The sequence below is a fragment of the Hevea brasiliensis genome, chromosome 9 (genome assembly GCF_030052815.1).
Source record: "Hevea brasiliensis isolate MT/VB/25A 57/8 chromosome 9, ASM3005281v1, whole genome shotgun sequence".
In the NCBI taxonomy this organism is placed as follows: Eukaryota; Viridiplantae; Streptophyta; class Magnoliopsida; order Malpighiales; family Euphorbiaceae; genus Hevea; species Hevea brasiliensis.
The window spans coordinates 90,379,339-90,400,781 of record NC_079501.1 but is presented as its reverse complement, the minus strand read 5'-3'; the positions used below and the strand labels follow the sequence as shown (position 1 = coordinate 90,400,781).

Below are 21,443 nucleotides of genomic sequence, written 5' to 3'. Positions count from 1 at the left end.
TGATGATAATTAATCCTAAAGACTTTGGATCATTGCACCAAAGCCTATAGACTTTCACTCTAGATGCATACCCTAGAAATATGCATTTTCTTGCCCTTGGCTCAAGCTTACCATCTCTCATATGAGCATAAGCAAGGCAACCAAATACTCTCAGCTAAGAGTAATCAGCAGGTGAATTGAACCAGATCTCAAAAGGAGTTTTGCACTCAATAGCTGTAGATGGAGATCTATTAACCAAGAAACAGGCTGTATTAATCGCTTCAGCCCCGAAATCCTTTCCCAATCCTAAATGTGAGAGCATGCTTCGTGCTTTATCACAAAGCATTCTGTTCATACGTTTTGCAATACCATTCTGTTGTGGTGTCCTTGTATAAGTGCGATGTCTCACTATACCTTTATTGTTGCAGAATGCATCGAACTCACGATTGGAAAATTCCAACCCGTTATCAGTTCTAAGATGCTTGACCTTCTTTCTGTCTGCTTCTCAATCATCGTCTTCCACTTTACAAAGGTTGAAAATGCCTCATCTTTTATTTTTAGAAAATACACCCATACCATCCGAGAGTGATCATCAATCAAAGTCATGAAGTATCTGGCACCGCTCTTGGAAGGGATTCTATTAGGACCCCATAGATCTGAGTGGATATAATCCATCGTTCCTTTGGTCTTGCGCACTGCCTTTTTGCCTAACTTTACCCTGGTCTGTTTGCCAAACACACAGTGTTCAAAAAAGTCCATAGATTCTATTTTCTGTCCATCCAACAAATCTCGCTTGCTTAACACAGATAATCCTCTTTCACTCATATGACCAAGACGCATATGCCACAATTGAATCTGATTCTGATTATTACTTCCGGATGCTACTACAGCTTCCCCTGAAACTGTACTGCCCTGAAAAAAATATAATCCCGAAACCAAACTGCTATTCATGAGTACCATAGAGCCCTTGCACACTTTGAGAACTCCATTCTCTGCATGGTATCTGAATCCATGAGAGTCAAGTGTCCCAAGAGAAATTAGGTTCCTCTTTAGTCCTGGAACATGCCAACACTCTATAGTTCTGACAACGCTATCAAACATCCTCAATCTGATGTTACCAATTCCTTCAACAGATAATGCATGATCATTGCCCAAAAACACCTTGCCACTTATCTGTTTGTAAGTGACAAATCAGTTTCTGTGTGGACACATGTTATAAGTAGTACCAGTATCAAGAATCCAAGAATTTTGTCCATGATCTGAACTCACGGATAAAATTTCTCTAGCACTGTCATCACCATCAGAATCAATAAAACTATCAACCACATTCGCAGAACTTTCTGGTTGTTTTCCCTTTTTATTTTTCAACTTGGGACAGTCTCTTCTGTAGTGACCTTGCTCTCCGCACTCAAAACAGTTGGCCTTTTTCATTCTTGATTTAGATCTGGCCTTAGATTTCTTCCTGCTGAAAGAACCCTCCCTTGAATGTGTTCTTCCTCTGCTCACCAAACCTTCCTCCTCAAATCTTTCTCTATTATCTGGAAATTTCTTTTTCAACTTCTTCGATTTTAGAGAATTACTAATATCGTCTAGTGAAATACTGTCTTTCCTATACAATAGAGTATTAACAAAAGTTTTATAGGAGGGTGGCAAAGAACATAACATAATAAGGGCCTGATCCTCACTGTCAATCTCAATATCAATATTCTTCAGATCCATAATGATCGAATTAAATTCATCCAGATATTCATTAATAGGCGTACCTTCGCTCATTCTCAGATTGTAAAGTCTTTTCTTTAGATACAAGCAGTTGGTCAGCGATTTGGCAGAGTACAACTCCTCTAATTTCTTCCATGCCGCAGATGTACAACTCCTCTAATTTCTTCCATGCCGCAGATGCTGAGCTTTCACCAGCAATTTCGCGTAAAACATTATCAGTTACGCTCATGAAAATTGCACTCAAGGCTCTCTCCTTTAGATCAGCCTTCTCCGCCTCTTTCATACATTCTGGAAAGTTATCCTCGATTGCCTTTCATAGACCTTGTAGGATCAAAGAAGATTTAATTTTAATCTTCCACAGACTGAAACTTGATCCACCATCAAACTTCTCCATCTCATACTTCGTTGAAGACGACGCCATCTGTAAACCCTAAGTTTTGCGCACAAAGCTCTGATACCAGTTTGTTATAACAAGCACGCAAATCTAAGGCATACACATAAATCACACAATCACACAATATTAAAAAGAGAAGAAGAATAACACGGGATTTTACGTGGTTCAACCGTAGGGTCTATATCCACGGCCAAGACAAGAGAAAAAATGTTCTACTATAATGAAAAGAGCAAGTACAATCAATTAGAACTCTCAAACCCTAACCCCAGTGTACTTTCTGAATATCTCATAACTCTACCACAAAGGGTAGAATATTACAATATTTATACTGGTCCATCTTTTTATCCCAATCGGGTCACAACGCGAAAACTTTCGGGTCTAGTCACAATTCGAGTCCATGAAAAAATATATCCAAAATTCAAGTCACAAAAAAAAACAAAATATTTTGTCAATTTCTCATCCACAGTTTGCAGATGATACTCTATTCTTTTGCCACCAAAGCTTGAATATGTTGCTGCTACCTCTAGAATTCTTAAATGCTTTTGCGCAATGTCTGACTTGCAAGTAAATTTTCATAAAAGCACCATCTATTGTATTCATGTTGATGATGATGTCCTCTCCTCGGCTGTTTCTCTTGTGTGTTGCAAAGTGGGGCATCTGCTGTTCCTGTACCTTGGCTTGCCATTCGGTGCAAACCCAAAAAAAGCTTTAACTTGGCTTCCTATCATTAGGAAGATTGAAGATAAATTGGCATTCTGGAAAGGGAAAATTCTGTTTCCTGCAGGCCGTCTCACCCTCATTAAATCATGTCTTTCCAATCTTCCAATTTACTTTCTGTCTCTATTTAAAATTCCAAAAGGTGTTGCTATGAAAATCCGAAGGCTCATAAGACATTTTTTCTGGTCTGGGTGTGCTTCCAAAAAAAATCCATCTTATCAACTATGAGATTCTTATGCGGCCAAAGAAAATTGGTGGTCTGGGCATCCACAATATCCTTATCCACAATGAAGCTTTGCTTTTTAAATGGCTCTGGAGGCTACAATGCCAGCCTGAATCTCAATGGGCTGCTGTTCTGAGTTTGAAATACTCATTGCTGTATGACATTGGCCTTCTTCTCGCCACTGGGAATCAGATCTCTACACCATGGAGGGACATTCAAAGGTCTTCTATCTCTAATTGCAATGGACTTTTGATCATGGATAATATTCAATTTTCTATTGGAAATGGTTCTCGCGTCAGATTTTGGCATGATAAATGGGTATCTGATGTGGCTCTAAAATTTTTTTATGCAAGACTTTTTCATGTTTCTTGCCTTCCTGATGGTTTTTTCCATGATTTTGGTAGCTGGAATAATAGTATTTGGGAGTGGAATCTTTCATGGAGGCGAAATCTATTTGAATGGGAATTAAATTTATTGGCTCAGCTCCTTTCACTCTTAAATTCGGTGTAGCTGTGCTCATCCAGAGAAGATCATCAGTTGGTGTGGAAACCCATTTCAAATGGCAACTTCTCAGTGAGTTCCCCATATAAGTGTCTCACATCAGTTTCCTTTCATCAGTCAAGTCCAGTTGGATTCATTTGGCTTGGGCTTGCTCCTCCATAAGCAGAGATTCTTACTTGGCTTGCATGTCATGATCGTCTCTGCACTAGGGATTGGCTTTGCACCATCAAAGTTATTGACTCCTCACAAAACCTCTGCCCTTTTTGTTCTTCAGCACCCGAGAATGTTTCACATCTTCTTATCCATTGCTCCTTCTCTTGGCGAATATGGAATTGGTTCTTGGCCTGGTGGGACCTCAAGTTCTGTTTACCTGGCTCTTTTGCTTCTCTCTTTCTTCAATGGAAGACTCTTTCCTTCGAAAGCTTTCAATCAAAATTCTGATACACTCTCTTCTATGCTATTTCATGGTCGGTTAAAATTCCTAATTCAGCTCCATGGCGCCTTTCTTCAATCATAAATTCCATTTTATTATTGAGCTCTTCAAAATCCCAAGTGAAGCAAACTTTGCTGCTGATTGTTTAGCAAGGCAAGGATTATCTAGAATTACAAATTTTGTCGCTTTTTCTCACATTGACTCTTGCTCAGTAGCTTGGTTCTCCACTGCAGCAGATTGTTCTTCCCTGGTTATCTTGCATCTGTTTCTTGTGTTTTGTTTCTTCTTTGTGTCTCTGTCTTTCGATTTTGTTGTTTTGTTTAAGTTTCGAGTATATTAGTTTTGTTCCTCTGGTTTTCAGTGTGGTCTTGTCACGTTCGTTTTGTAAGTTACAGATTTTTTCACCTAGTATGATACGTCCTAAATTGGATGTAATTAGGTTAGTCATTAATCTGGGTTAACTGAATGTTCCTATACTAAGTTTTTCCTGGTTTAATTATTAATAAAATAATTTGCTTCTAAAAAAAAAAGAGATTAAACGAATAAATAAGATATGCAATGCACAATTAAAACGACTAGTATAACATGAAAGTAAAATCCAATAGTCAAGCTAATCTTGTCCTTAATTTCAACATTTTGATGAAGAAGTTTTTTTTTTTTTTCTTAAAATAAATCTAAAATTAAAGGTAGTTAAATGGGATCTTAGTTATCGAGCAATTGGTGTTGAGATAAATAATTAAAATGCTTGTGCCCGTATTGCTGATGAAGGAGATGCTTTAAGTAGTAATGGTACTCTCCTTGAGCATATTCATGGTCTGTTAGCTAGAGATTGGAGTTTAGGTTCAACATGTATATTGTGAGATAAATTTTTATACTAATTGATTATCGCTGTATGCTTGAGTATAATCCAGTTGGAAGATCCTTCGAGTGGCATCATGTTACCTTATTATTTATTACTTTACATATTAATTTAATATCTAAATAAGTTATCTTGATATTATTTATTACATTAACATCATGTATAAAATGATATTAAAAAAGTATTATTAAAATTTAAATTAAATGTAGTAATAAGATAAGATTTTTGTAAATTTTTATCATTGTATGTAGTTGAAAAATAGTAGTAGAGGCATCGATTATCCACCTTCATAATTGCTTTAAAAAATAAGATAAGATAAAATAATAAAAAATAAAATACTAAAATCTTCGTAACTCATTAATTTGATGAGTCGAAAAAGTGAGGGTTTTGAAAGTTTTAAAATTTTTGAAAATCATTTCTTTAAAAACTTTCCTCCCAAAGAAGTGCAGAACTTTAAAAACTCATCTTTTACCTATAAAAATTTTCTCCCAAGCAAGCTGTTAAGCAAAAGGAACTAAAATAAGCTAGTGTTTCCTTCAATTCTTTTAATTTTTCAATGAGCTTTTGCTATTATATAACGATTTGAAATTAACGTTTGAGTCCTAATAATCGAAAGAACAGAAAGGATAGCCATAAGAAATAAGATCCTTCAACAAAATCGATGTTTCTTTGGACAAGATTGGAGATAAGTTGAACCTCTTATAATAGCTTGGTGGAGGTTTATATCTTTGTACCGTGGCAAGAGGGTACAAAGATGACCTAGCTGATCAACAAGAACACTAACAGGACTAACAATAAGCAGAAAAGAAAGCAAATAACAAAACATGACCCAACAAGAACATCAAAAGGACTAGCCATTCGGAATGACCAGATTTCAAGCAGAAACAGAGCAACGGATTGAAAAAGCTACAAACACCAAGCCCAATCTTGCCTCCTATGTTAACTCCAACCTTGATAGCGATAAGAATGCCATTTTTCTTGTTGTTAGATTAACTAGACTCTTTGTAGTATAACTTAGGGAGATGCTGCTATGGGTACAATAATTTAGAGTGTATTTGGTCTGGTTAATAACTTTTAATTTTTGACATAAAAAATATTTTTTAACTTATAAGTTAATTTAAAAATAAATAGTTAATTATTTAGTAAAATTACGTAAAATTAACTTATAAATAGTTTAAATATTTTGTTAAAAAGTAATTTAATTCACTAAATTGATAAAAAAAATATATATATATAATTGAGTGTTATAATTATTAAAATGAGAATGTATTGATATTTTTAAAATTATTAATATAATATAATTTTTTTACTTTATGAAAAAGTAGTTTTAATATATGTAAATAAGTTATAAGTAAAGATACTTTATTTATAATTTTTTGGCTTATATTAAGTCATTTTTTTAATTTATAAGTAAAATTAAATTAAATTAATTAGGATTTAGAATTTTATTTAAGAAGAAATCGAAGAAAAAGAAGGGAAATTGGGCTTAAAATTCGGTGTTAATCATAGTAGAAGGAGGATTTGAAGTCCAAAATTGGACTTGACTTAGTGGCAGAAGTTTCAACTTTTTGTCCATTTAAGATTAGGAGAGGCATGTGGCTATATATTGTTGGGTGCCACTGTGAATTTGCGTGCATTGTGCCGCATAGTGAGAAAGTAGCCCTGTAACGTGCAGTGTTTGTGATCGCTTGTGTGAGAGGAAAAATTAATGTGATTGTAATTATTTTTTTTAATAACAAATTTATTCATTGGATCAAGAAAAAAAAAATAACAAATTTATTCATAGATGGGCTACGTCGAACTTAGAATTCTATTTTAAGCCTTTAAAAACTAGGATAAATAATTATTTAATAATGAGTACAAACTTTTCCATTATTACAGTAGCTTGATCTTCTTCTCATATATTGGTGATAATTCAGCTTTATGCAGCACCAAGAACATCATAGAAGCTAAGCATGCACATGCCGATCATACAAGATTCACTGCAAACTTAAACATTGTCAACAAGCAAGCGATACTTTGGTACAGCAAGCAAATGGGTTGCTTTGAGCATTGTGAGGGTAAATCTCTCGCTCATGTCCATTTCATTAGGCAACAAACCATCAGGGAGCTCCCAATCAAAGCAGTGCAATAACTGGGCCAGAACAAGCCGAACAGTGGTGAGCCCTAAATGCATTCCTGGGCACCCTCTACGTCCTGAACCAAATGGGATAAGCTGGAAATCATGTCCACGAAGATCTATATTTGTAGCCTTGAACCTTTCAGGGAAAAATTCTTCTGCATTATCTGGCCATGCACTGGGATCTCTCCCGATTGCCCAAGCATTAACCATGATTCTAGATTTGCTTGGAATGTGATATCCATTAATAGTGATGTCTTCTGTGGACTCGTGTGGGATTAATAATGGTCCAACAGGACGCAGCCTCAAGCTTTCTTTGATCACCATTTCTAAGTAGGTTAACTTGGGCAGATCTTTCTCCTCCACCATTCTATTCAATCCAACGACATTATCCATCTCTTCTTGGAGGCGTTTCATCACCCTTGGGTTCCTTAGGAGTTCTGCAAATGTCCACTCAACGGTGGCTGCTGAAGTGTCGAATGCACCCACAATCATTTCTATCATGAGTGCCTTGATATTAGCTCGATCAATCTCCTCTTGAGAATTATCCATCAAGGAAAGCAACTCATCAATGAAATCTTTCGGCTGATTTTTCTTGTATTGCGCTTCTTTTGCATGCTCGTTAATTATCTTCTCTAAGACTTCGTCCATTTTCTTGCTGAAAGCCTTCATACGCCTTGTCAATCCCTGTAATATGAAAAACAAGATTTTGTTAAAATTATCTTCTTCTCATTGAGTTTCAACTTAGTTTTCTTAGAATCTTCACACAGTCTAGAAAGGACTCCAGTACAATAAAGTTCAAGCTCATTCGTAATTATACAGTAATTTAATTTTGAGTTATTGTATAAGCAATACGTGTAGATATACCTGAAGGTCAAATGCTGCTAAGCAAGGCACATAATCAGCTACATTGAATGCTCCTGCCAAGTTCATATTTTCCATAATAAGCGACTTCATGTCGAACTCATCATCGTCACTTCCTCCAAACACCATTTTATAAGTCATGTTCTGTATGACTGCCTCAACCCTTGCACTGAAATCCACCACCTCCTTCGCCGCCGCTGCTTTCTTCAATGAATCCACCAGTGACCCCATCTTTTCCCTTCTCATCGGTGCAAAAGACTCAACTTTGGATGCACTGAGAAGGTGTAGTGCAGACAACTTCCTCGTGTAGCGCCAATGGGAACCGTATTCAGTGAAAGCCATGCCCTTGGAATCATAGGACATGAGAGAAGCTTGGAGTTTTGGACGGCTAGCGAAAATGGAATCATAGGTCTTAAGAAACAGCTCAGCTGCTTGTGAAGACGATACCACGATGGTTGGTACAGAGCCTAGCCTCAACGACATGATGGGGCCATAATCTTTGGCTAAATGGTAAAGAGATCGGTGGGGAAGGTTCCCTAGAATGTGGAGGTTACCAATGATTGGTAGGGGTCGGGGACCCGGGGGTAGTTTCTGGCCATTTTTGTAGTTTCCGGCGCAGCGCAGAAGGTAACGAATGAAAGGCAAGAGAGATCCGAGAAGGACCAAGAATATAGCTGATACTATTGGAGACATGGAGTTGGAGCTTGGAGATGACGATGATGAAAGTAGTAGTTGGATCAGGTGTTTAATTGTCATCGTGTATCAAGCAATCGCTTGATTGGCATTTATAGTGCTATTCAGCCGCCAGAGTGCTTCAAGGTTGTTTTGACTTTGGGCCCCACCATATGTTACTCAGCAATAAAAAATTAAAAAAAATAAACTTTTTAATTTTATCAATTTAATTCTAATCTTTCATATTAATTTATCTTAGATAATTCAATTGAAAATATAATTATTTTAATTAATTTATATATATATTTAAAAGTTATAATTAGATTTCTTTCAATCATATGATTAATATTTATATTTATTTTATATTTAAATTATTGAGTTTTTTTTTTATTTTTAAGTCATAAATTTTACAAAAATGTGAAACAAAGTGAATTAAAAATATAAATAAAGAGAGAATTTTTAAAGTTAAGATAAAAAAATTATATATTTAAATATTTTTCTTTCAATAAAAGTTTGCTAAAACCAATTAAAATAATGAAAATTATTAAATAAATTAATAAAATTAAAAAAAGAGAGCAAAAAGATTTAAATTATTTTGTCATTTAATGAATTCAATTGTTTTAAATAAATTTATCACAAAAATTGTAAATAATATAAAAAGTTTGAGACTAAATTGATAAAATTAAAAAGTTTGATGAAATTGAAAAATTTTACAAAGATTTTAATTTTTTTTGTTCATTTAGCTAAAAAATTATTTTTATTTAAACCGTAATTAGAAAAAGTAAAAGAGGATAAAATAATAAAAATTAAAAATTTTAATTTTTTTCCAATTTTTAAAAACTTTTCCACAAACTTTAAGTGAAAAAAAAAAGGAAATGAGAAAATAAAAAATTATGAAAGACTAAAATTATGAGTATATTTTTAACACCATATAAATAACAAAGGCTATATAATGATATTATAATAATAAAAATGAACTTTATAAACTTTTTTTTTCCTTCTATTTGCTTACTCAAGCAAAAGGCTATGTAGAACTCTCTGAGTAATTAACATGTGAACGAATACAAGTCTTATAATAGGTTATTCTTTGAATTTCAGATATTCACTAAAAAATATATTAAGATTTTTTTTTCGAAATTGTTATTAAAAAAATATTTTTAAAATATACTAATTTTTAAAATTAATTTAAAATTAAATTTAATAAATTTTAATTATAAAAATTATAATATAATTAATAATTTTTAAAATATTAAATATCAGTCAAGTCCTTATACTTTTCTAAAACTATTTATATTTTTTAATTGGAATGCTGATGAGCAGCCAACGTGCTGTAGAATGGGAATTTGAGAAATTGACAAGTTTTCATGCGGCAGCCAACACTGTGGAATTTGAGAAGTTGACACGTTTTCATGCGGCAGCCAAATCTGTGGAATGTGAAAATGGTCAATGTGGCTCAGTAACCTTTTTATTATTATTATTATTATTTAATAAGCAGCCATAGAGATTGTAAAGAAAGAGATCCGCCGTGTTCATATACATGCACTCAATTTTTCACTTAATTTTGAAAATTGATTAATTTTTTTAATTTAATTAAACCCAATAATAATTTTATATTTTCTTAATTTCTATATAGATTTGCAGATTTAGTATTAGATATTTGTGTTTATATTCAGTATTTAATAAAAATTATTAAATTAAATGATATTATGATATATCTCTTCTGGACTTTAAAAAATATTAAAATTAAGTTATTATATAAAAAAATATTTTTAAGAGACTTTCATGAGAATTTTTATTTTTAAATATCATATAAAGAAAATAAATTGAGTCGAATTTCACTTCAAAAGGCTTACTTTATTTTAATGTTATGATGTATTTACGTGCAAATTTTATATTTTATATGTTAATGTCTAAACGTAAATAACGTATATTATTCAACATTAATTTAAAATAAGGTGTTTATGTTATATATAAAACTTGAGCTAATCTCTTTTCTTTAAGATAATATTTGAGGTAAAATTAATTTCGGTCTATTTTTTATACACATCAATATTTATTTGTAACTTTTAATTTTAAATTGGCAAGCTATGTTCATATTTATCTTTCATCTAAGGAATGCAATTTTTTTTTTAAATTTAAGAAAGAATATAATTAGTAATCTATGAATCAAATTGTACATATATGTGTGTGATATAATTGAAAAAGCATACACAGTTTTTAATATTTTAAATTATTAAATTAAATTTTTATATGTCTTGGACATATATATATTAAAATTTAGTTTAATTTTTTAGACAGAGAAGGTCATATTCCCTCAATTTGAAACCTTTTTTTTTATTTGATATGATATTGAAAATGATATATAAATAAAATTGATATTTTAAATATACTGTGACAAATTTTTTAAATCTCTCTTTTCTTATTTATTAAGAAGAAAAAAAATATTTTTAAAGAATTTTATTGATATGTTAGTTAATTAGAGTTTTATTCTTATTATTTTTTATTTTAATTATATAATTTTAATTTTTTTTTCTCCATTTCACATATATTTATACATCTTTTTACCTAAAAAAGTTTAACTTAGAATACAAAAAAAAAAAAAAAAAAATCTAGTGAAACAAATGAATGTACAAACTTTTCAAATAATAATAATAATAATAATAATAATAATAATAATAATAATAATAATAATAATAATTATTATTATTATTATTATTATTATTATTATTATAAATAAAATTTAAAAATATAAAATTTAAACATAAAAATATAATCGATATTTTTTATTTTAAATTTAATTAAACTTAATTAAATTATTAACGTGAAAGTAAACAATTACATTTTTAATTTTTTTTCTTTTCCTTTATTTTATAATAATAAAATAATAATTATGAATAGTTCAAATTATATTAATGAACTTTAATTCAATTATACTAAAGTTATCTCTAAAATTATGAGATTTTAAGCCTCCATTTTACTGAAAATAATTTATATATGAAAAATATTTTCTAAGAAAATATTTTTCATAAAAAGAAAATATTTTTCATAAAAATATTTTTTATTATTTAATTATAATGTTAAACAAATATTGTATTTATGATATACATATATAAATTTTCACATTTTAATAAAATTATTTATGTTATAAATATATAAAATTTTATATTTCAATAAAATTATTAAAATTCGAAAAATAATTTCTTTTCTTGAAGAGAGGAAGTATTATTTATTTATTTTTTTAAATACTTTTTATTAAATTATTTTTCTGAGTACCTTAAATACTAAAAATGTGAAAATATTTTTTATAAAATAAATAGAGTATAAATTTAAGTTTCAATAGAAGCTCTGTGTGTACAGGCTATTCCTCAAGAGCTAAAATGGCTTGATCGAATCTAATTTCACTGCTAAGAAGTAAGCTTCTCTGTCTTCCTCTCGATCTCCTTTGGTGGCTTTGCCTTTGACTTTGGCCCAGAAGATGCCATTGGATGATGACTAATTTAGGAGGAATTACTTAGCCATGGGAGAGGGAAGAATATGAGAAGAAGGAAAAGAGAGAGGAATGCGTATTTTAGATATATATTTGGGAAAACAAAAATGTAGAAAATTAAAATAAAAATTTGAAATTATTTTTAAAATTTAAATAGTAGAATTTCGTATTATAAGGACTAATTAATATATTTTTTCAAAGTATAGGGATTAATTAATTAATTTCACTGAAATAGGGATGCTAGATAATAATTTGACCGGTATTGACTAATGAAAAAATTGAAAGAGGGACTAAACAACTTAACGAAAGTAAAATATAAAAATTAAATAGTCTATTTTTTAAAATTAAAAAAATATTAACAACTTGAACTTTGATTTTGAAGGTTAAATTAAAAAATCAAGAAATTTACTCTAAAAATTAATAAATTAAAATTTCTAATTTTTTTATTTAAATTAAAAATTAAAAAATTTAATATATAAATTTTAATTTTTAAATTAAATTAAACTCAAATTAGAATTTTAGACTAATTTGTATAAAACGTTAAAAATGGATTAATTTCAACTTTCCCAATATATATATATGCATTTGTTGAAAATTTTACTTATTTGGGCATCACCCGTTGCATCATTGAATATAAAGTTGAGAACAAACATCAAGAATTCCTTTTAGACTTTGCTTTCAAACTTTCATTATGTATCATGAGTAGTAGGTCTATTCTGGTCGTCAAAATAGAAAGCAAAGACTGATGATCTTGTGATGCTCTATACATATAGCTCCAAGTGTCTTCTAGATTCATGGGGCATTATTTATTTATTTATTGTTTTAATGAGCATAGAATTTATTAAAATAATAACCAGAAGACAATGGGGCATTACTCTTCAGGCATCATAATATCAACGATTAATTATAATTATATGATATTTCCATTTATCTTTAACTTTTCATTGTTATACATATTCATAATTGATTGTGTATATTATTAGTCTCCAAATTTACATCACTTAGAGCGTAATGCATGAGATATCCATCTAGAAATTTATTGTTCAAATCTTATTAGATATATTCATATTGAATAATAATAAATTAATAACCGATAAAATATAAGTAATATATTGATACAATCTAATTTAACTTAATAAATTGATTAAAAATATATCACTCACTTTATAGACCTATATTTAAATTTATACTTTTACAATATCTAATAAAAAAAATAATATATCAACATGAAAGTATAACATAATATTTTTTTATTAATTTAAGTTTTTTTTTTTCAAAAGTGCATGATAAATATAACTAATTATATGTATTTGAATAAAATTTTTAATATATAATTTATAATTATAAACGTTTTAATGTATTATATGAAGAAAAATTTTAACAAAATCTCATATAATAAATTTTACATGAATTGAGAAATAAACATACATGTTAGTGAGGATATTATATAATCTAAAACTTTCTGATTTAGATGGTTATTTTATTATTGTTATTTAATTTCAATTTCTTTTTTAAAAATTTATGAATTTCAATTTAAATCCTATTAAACTCTCTGTATAATGAGTTTTTAAGTTAGCTTATAAAAGAAAGAATTAATTATAATACAATCCTTGAAGTATGTATTCAATAACTTAAGCCTATATTTTCATAATTAAATAAATTAGTCGCTCACACTTAAAAGTTTTATATTTAAATAGTTAATATATCTTATATTTAAATAATTGTATATTATATTTAAATTTAAAACATGGCATATACAAAATATAATAACCATCTAAAATTTTTCGATTTAGATGGTTATTTTATTATTTTCATTCAATTTTAATTTTTTTTTTAATTTATCAATTTCAATTTAAATTTTATTAAGCTCTTTGCCTAATGAGTTTTTAAGTTAGCTTACAAAACAAAGAGTTAATTATAATACAATCCTTGAAGTATGTATTCAATAACTTAGGTCTATATTTTCAAAATCAAATAAATTAGTCTCTCACACTTGAAATTTTGTATTTAAATAGTTAATATGCCTTATATTTAAATAATTGTATATTATATTTAAATTTAAAACTTAACATATACAAAATATAATAAATATAACTTTTTATTAAAATATTTTTTGTGCATCATATCCTAAATTATTAGAAATAAGCATTTATGTTCATAATTTATAAATCCAAATACATGAGGGTGCGATAAAATATATTTAAATTAAGATAGTTAAATAAGTCTTTATATTTTTATTTATTTATAGTTAAATTTTATAGATAAATATTATATTCATCAAATTTATAAATTTTATAATATGACAATATTTTGTTTATGTTATGAAATTTAATGAGTTTGTTAATATTGTGCAAAATAAGTAAATAAAAAATTGAAATTTCATGATATTTATTAGTTTGATTAATATAATATTTATCTGTAAGATTTAACTATAAATTAATAAAAATATAGAAAATTATTTTAATTATCTTAATTCTAAACTCAAATTTAATGGAGCTATTGTGAATATGTATACATATATTTTAGCATAATTATTTCTAATAACTTAGAATACGAGGCAAAAAAGACATTTTAATAGAAAATTATATTTATTATATATTTGAAATAATGTATGTATATAGGTTATATTTTAAATTTAAATATAATATATAATTATTTAAATATAAAATTTGAAAAGTAAGACACTAACTTGTTTGATTTTGAAATTACAAGAACTAAATTATTTCCTCAAAATGCTAGATGCTTAATTGTTTCAATTGAAACATGGGTTAACAGTAAATTAATGGTGGGATTATTTTGTTAATGAAGTAAAAAGTGAAAGACTAACTTTTTTAATTTTAAAAATACATAGACTAAATTATTGGTTCCAAATCTTAGGACTAAAAATACATGTAATCACAAATTAATTTCAATTTAATTTGAATATCCTTTTACATAACGTCTTAATAAATATTAAATTGACTCAAAATTAAGACAAGAAATTCAAATCTATATGAACCAAACTTAAATCTATTTAACCTGATTTTTTTTTTTTACCACTAAGAAAAAGTGCATACTCTTTAATGCTTCAAAGCCATCTATTATAGCTTTGGTTCATGCTTTAATAATTGGTTTGTGGTAGCACGATGAAATCGCAAATATATTTTTTTTCTATGATTTTTAGTTTGTGATCATGAATAAAAAGAATTATACGATAAAATTAAGATTTCAAATTTAGACACAAAAATAAAAGTGGATCAAACAAATAAGAAAGTGTCATGACCCAAATCCTAGTGCCGGTCTGGCCCAGAATTTGGGTCAGTATAAGACCTCCAAAACCTGCTTAACTATTCTCTATCCTAACCCTAAAACCCATATCTAAGCCCATTTTCAAGAAATCAACTGGACAGAGTCCGACCATAACCTGGACTATCCAATGGGAAATTCTCAACTTATCCGACCTGTAATCACAAAATATACAACTTTAGGGAGCTCAACTCACCCTTACAATCCTCAATCAATCAAAGAAGTCTAATGGGAGCTCAGCTCCCCCATCCATCATATATGTCCATCCCATTCAACCATACATACATAATATTAAGTTTATAACCTCATTTAATAAGCTTTTACAGCCCCAAATTAATAAAATATTTCTAGCACATGCGGAGTTCTAGAGTTTAAATCAATAACATAACATAAATATAAATACAGCGACTAGTTGACCTGTGAGGAAGAAAGCAGGTAAGTCATAAAGGAAAGCCCTTCTGTAGCCTAAAAAAAAAATGGTAAATAAGAGTGGGCATTCAACTCATAGAGTAAGATATTAATTTTACATACAATTTCTATAACTATCTAAGTTTAGTGCATCCCTATGAATGAAATGTAATATCTTTACACAATTCAAACAAGTCAAGTCATATTCACACTAAAGGCAATCTGGAGCACTCATACATCCGTGTGTCAAATCCATACTCACACACATATATATGGGAGCTGATCTCCTATACAGCTCTCTTAGTTCCAACCTCTGCCAGCGAGATCAACTCAAACCTGGACTTTCTCTTAACGTCCAAATGTGGGGGCCAGCGAGATCAACTCGAGCTGTGCCTACCCCGACATATCCATAATAAGGATTGGGTCCTAGCGAGTCAAGCTCCAGCTACATTTACCCGTCGTACCTATATCCATACACACAACACATGCACACCAACTCACACACGCAGCTCTAGATTGCCATAAAGTAACAACCACAGCAATGTCATCAAATATAAATGTAATACAAGGCATGCTTAGTAAATAACTATGTACATATATCTATAAGTGATGCATGGACATGTCTTGAATACATAATAATATTGAAATTATAAATAAAATCAATATCTATTCACAATACTTCACAAGTCACTGTGACGGCTGGGCGGAAGAGGAAGGTTGGCCTGGCTCATCTAAATAATTACATTATAAATTGATCAATATTTACTTAAAACAAAACTTTGAAAGAGTCAAAGATAACCTAGGTTTTGCCAAAAATTCGACAGAGTTTTCCCTGTACCTAGGACTTACCCAACCTACAAAAGGGCTCAAATAACACTTCTAACTCATATACCTCAATCCATATCCCATCAACATCATATGGCCCCTCCTGGGCCCTACAAAATAGGCAATACTCACAAAATTAAAAAATTATGTTTTAGTTCCTAAAACTAACATTTTATAAAAATCATTCAAACAAGCTCTAAAATTTCTAAAATTTTGTCTCGCTGTCCTTAACAATATTATAAAGCTAATGCAAAAGGAATTATAATTTTCTAGCTACCCATGAATATTTTATAGATTTTTATTGTAAACTTGGCACTAGGTAAATGAAGAAACATAAGGTTTGGGTTTACCTACACCAATTCTGACGCTTAGAAAGCATTTGAGGCATCTGCAAATGTTAGGGAGGCTTGAATTCCATTCCTATTTCTGAAATGGCTTTGATAATTTTTCTGTTTGGCCCGAAATTGCAGATCTAGGTGCCGGTCGAATTTTGGCGAAATGAAGGTACCTACACGAAGCCCATACTATCAGGGGTTAGATTTGACTAGTTCGATCTGGTCCAATTTGATTTAGCTGGTTTGATTCAGAATATCCTAAATTAAATTTTTACTCTGCCCTAGGACCAAAAATGAGGCAAAAAATTTTTGAAAAAATTTGTGGAGTTTAAATATATTTTTAATTTTGCCACGTGGTCTTTAAATTAATTTCTAAAAATCGATGAAATTTATTGTCTTCAGAAAATTTTAAAAATTCAGAAAATTTCAAATAAATTTTCATGATATTTAATATAATAAAATATCAATATTTACATATAAAATAATTATTTAAAAATTAGGGGTGTTATATTCTTTCCCCCTTATAGCAAATTCATCTTCAAATTTTACACAAGGTAGAATAGAATTATAGGATTACATATTAAACAAGTATGGGTACTTGTTGTGCATGTCTTGCTCTGACTCCCAAGTGCATTCTTCCATTAACTGGCTCCTCCATAAAATCTTAAACATAGGGACCTGCTTTGACCTTAGCTACCTCATCTGATAGTCCACTATGGCTACAGGCTACTTCTCGAAGGTCGGGTTCTCATTCAACTGTAACGCCCTCATCATAGGTAGTCCGTACATTTTACTGTTCCGACAACTAATGTCTATTCGGATAGTCAAAATGTCTGGAACTACATCTAGACTATAGTGAGGAGACATAAATTGAAGAAATAAATATTAAGAAAATATAGGAAAAATGTAGAGAAAAATAAATTGAAATTTAGAGAATTTATAAATTAGTACAAAAATAATAAAAATAACCCAATATGCACTACTAAGGTCATTTTGGTCATTTCACCCTCAAAGGTGAATTTTGACCTAAATATCAAATTAAAAATTTAGAGAATTAAAATAATTAGTATGAATTAAAACTTTATAAATTGAATTAGAAAAGAAAGAAGAAGAAAAGAAAAGAAAGGAAAAGAAAAGAAAAGAAAAGCTTATGAAAATTTAAAACAAATTAAGTACACATATAAATATATAAATATAAAGCATAAAAGACAAAACTCACCAACTAAAGTCATCTTCTCCATCTCTTCCCTCTCTCTTTGACGTCCACCCTAGTCCCCATTTCCCTCTATTTTTGTCAAGCTTTCAAGCTTGATTTCCCAAGCTTCCACACATCAAAACCCATAGTCTCCTTTACAAAAAATACTCCCCACACCCTAAGGAAGCTATAGACACCCATAGGAAGCAAGAAAATTGAAGTTTGGGAAGGTCAAGTAAGGTTAGTGCACTAATCCCTCTTCTTTTCTTTATTAAACATGAAAAACATGTTTAGCCAAGTATAAATATCATGAAAATGAAAAGAAAATTTGAAAGAAAGAACCCTTGATTTTTGGGCAGCCATGGAACTTGAAGTTCGTTACTTTTAAGTAATGAAAAAATGGTTCCATGAGAATGATGATGAGTTAGAATGTTGGGAGTTAGTTGTGTAGGGTTTGTGTAAATTTGAAACTTTGGAAAGTAGGGTTTGTGTAGATGATTGAGAATCTTGTGTAAATGCATGAATTTGACCTAATTGAGTTGAGATTGATGCTTATAGAAGTTCCATATATGCTTATTGGGAGTTTGGAAGAAGAAGGAGATTGAAATTGGGAGTGTGAATTTTTTGCAGGTTGTGTTGTTGTTGAATCTAGTAGCTTTTTATTGTCATATCTCCTTTTGTGTTGCCCCAATTGGTATGAGGCTAATTGGAGATTTTTTGGGAAATCCAAACCTTCATTTTTCAAGAAGGAACCCTACCCAAATTTTGTCAAAATCATGACCAATTCTCTGCCCAAACCCGGATGACCAAACACTGAAACTCAGAAAATGACCACGTGTTTATTTGGTCATAACTCTCTCTATACTGGTCCAAATGACCTAAAATTTACATCAATGGAAAGCTTAGACATAGGGCTACACTTTTCATGAAGACCACTTGACCCAGTTTTGCCTTTAACTAAGTCAAATTATTAGCACAAATTGGGTCACTAAAACTGCCAACCCATAAATGATCCAAAATACTGTTCCTTTGGTATGCTTGACCAGTTTTGGCAAAAATGCCATAACTTGGTCTCCAAAGCTTCAAATTGAGTGAAACTAGTGCCAAAAGTTTTATAAGACATAGCACAACAATTTTTATGTTTTGACCAAGCTCTAGAAACCATTGCATCATAGGGAAAATATTAGCCAAAGTTAGGAATTGAAATCTGGAAAATATTAAGTTGAACCCAGAATGCCATTTGATACCCGTGTGTTCATTTGGCCATAACTCCCATTAGGAAATTCCATTTGAGATGTGCCAATATGATCTAAAAACATGATACTTAGGGCTAGAACATTGATTTAGACACCTTTGCCAAATTCTAAGTGTAAAGACCCTAAAAAGAGGTACAAACATACTGCCCTGAAGATTGACTATTGCCTTTATAGGATTAAGAGTCCAGGTTAATACATTAACTATAACTCACTATACCAAGCTTGAAAAATTATGAAATTATACCTGAGAGTCCCTAAGACATAGAGGAACATATCTTGTGAAGGAACCTAAGTCTAAAAATGACCATAAAATGATCGAATAACTGGTCAAAATTTATTGACCAGAAATTGTAAATTCTTGATAGCTTAGAGGCAAAGGGACCAGTTATGGTATTTTGATCATAACTTGAGTTCTATAGCCCCAAATTCAGTGATTCAAAAACTGAAATTCAAGTTTAAACATAGAGGAGCATTTGTTATGGAGGAAGTGTGACCAAATAGACATCCTAACTTAGTCAAGCTCCTAGATAAATATAACACATCAAAATGAACCTAAAGAAAGGTTCATGGGAAAAATGTTATACATGGTGATTAAAATACTCATAAGACTAATTAAATATTAAAAATGATATGAATATGTAAATTGGGACTAATGTCCTATTAATATGAAATTAATAGTACCACTGAATAGTACTAGAAAATGGTAACAGTGAATAGTACTAAAATAATTAAAATCATGCTTAATTGCCCATAGTATACCTAGACTTATTTATTTAGTTTGGATAAATTGGTATACCAATTAGGGACTATAGTTAGCAGTACTGCCTACCAAGAAAATCATGAACTGACAATATATGTCTGGTATGATTATTCTACAGGCTATATGCCTACTTATTGGCCATTGTGTCTACTTTATTTCTGGCTTTACAAGCCTAACAGCGGGTCTCGTGCCTGATAGCTGGCCTCGTGCCTGACAGACGTATACTGGATAGACATATGACTGTCTAACCAGTATACTCTCATGCATCCAGCTTTTATAATTTGTTATAGGTTTCTTGGGCATTGATAATAATTAATTAATACTGAATATACAATAAGTAAACAGAAAAGATCCAAATAATTATAATTGTTTCTAAAGTGTAATAAAAAAATGTAAAAGACCCAGAAATCACGAATTGCAATTATTATTTCAATTGTTAAATTATTATTATTATAAATTATGCACCACTAAGCATTATGCTTAGCGCGTTGATTTTCCATCGCGTAGGTACTGGAGATCAGCAGTAGCTGTCACAGTAGTGTTCGGACAGAGTTCCAACCAGATCTGCCACCGACCAGAGTTACCTCACCAGTCTTTTATATTTGGGTAGGGCCCATGTATAGACTAGTATTTTAGTTCATTATGTCTAGTCATGATGTATTTCATTTTGGACTTGTAATTAAACTTGAGATTGAAATGAAAACTTGTAATTTATTATCTATGAATTTCTATATGAATGCAATAGATGATACTTCATTTTGAGATCTCATAAATAGTTGTGAATGATATGATAAAAGAGATATGATATGGAAATGTGTGAAATGAATATGGACATGTTAACAGGTGATTAGTAGAAACCCGCCAAATGCTAATAAAACAGGGGAGGCTCTGTCTGGGTCTCCACAGAAATAAGATATATATATAAAAAAAATTCTACAAATAGAATACATGTTTTAAATGACATCAAAAGTTTACAATAGATATGATAAAATAAGATAGGGTGCTCCGGCACTGAATGTGGCACTTCTTGCTTGGCTATACAGTAGACGGGTAAGGGGCATCACATAAACTCTACTACATCTGGTTGCAGCACATGTGAAGGATCAGGAACATACGTCCTCAACGTAGAGATGTGGAATACTGGGTAGACATGAGAAAGGCTTGGTGGTAAGTCCAGATGGCAGGCAACTGCTTCAACTCTATCAGTAATCTCAAAAGGCCCTATGTATCGGGGTGCTAGCTTGCCCTTCTTCCCAAATCTCGTAACTTCCTTCATCGGAGAGACCTTTAGGAATACATAATCACTCACTGCAAACTCTACATCCTTTCGCCTAGGATCTGCATGAATCTTCTTCCTGCTGAAGGTTATTTTTAGATGTTCTTTGATCAAAGGGATCATTTCTAAGGTGTAT

At 30.4% G+C, this 21,443-nt stretch overlaps 1 protein-coding gene across 1 annotated transcript; it reads right to left on the bottom strand.

The window, feature by feature from the left end:
- Positions 1–6,650: 6,650 nt before the first annotated feature.
- LOC110651638 (cytochrome P450 CYP736A12-like) lies at positions 6,651–8,549 on the bottom strand. The gene is made up of 2 exons (XM_058153929.1): positions 7,812–8,549; positions 6,651–7,631 (listed from the first exon to the last, which is right to left on the bottom strand). The coding sequence occupies exons 1-2, from the start codon at positions 8,499–8,501 to the stop codon at positions 6,816–6,818; spliced, it is 1,506 nt and encodes a 501-aa protein (XP_058009912.1). The 5' UTR covers positions 8,502–8,549; the 3' UTR covers positions 6,651–6,815.
- Positions 8,550–21,443: the final 12,894 nt, after the last annotated feature.

What these genes read in the sequence shown, in the direction of transcription:
- LOC110651638 (XM_058153929.1), bottom strand. Translation starts at nt 8,501, where the DNA reads ATGTCTCCAATAGTATCAGCTATATTCTTGGTCCTTCTCGGATCTCTC. An exon ending in TAGCAGCATTTGACCTTCAG is followed by an intron (nt 7,632 to 7,811) that starts GTATATCTACAC and finishes TTCATATTACAG; the next exon opens with GGATTGACAAGGCGTATGAA.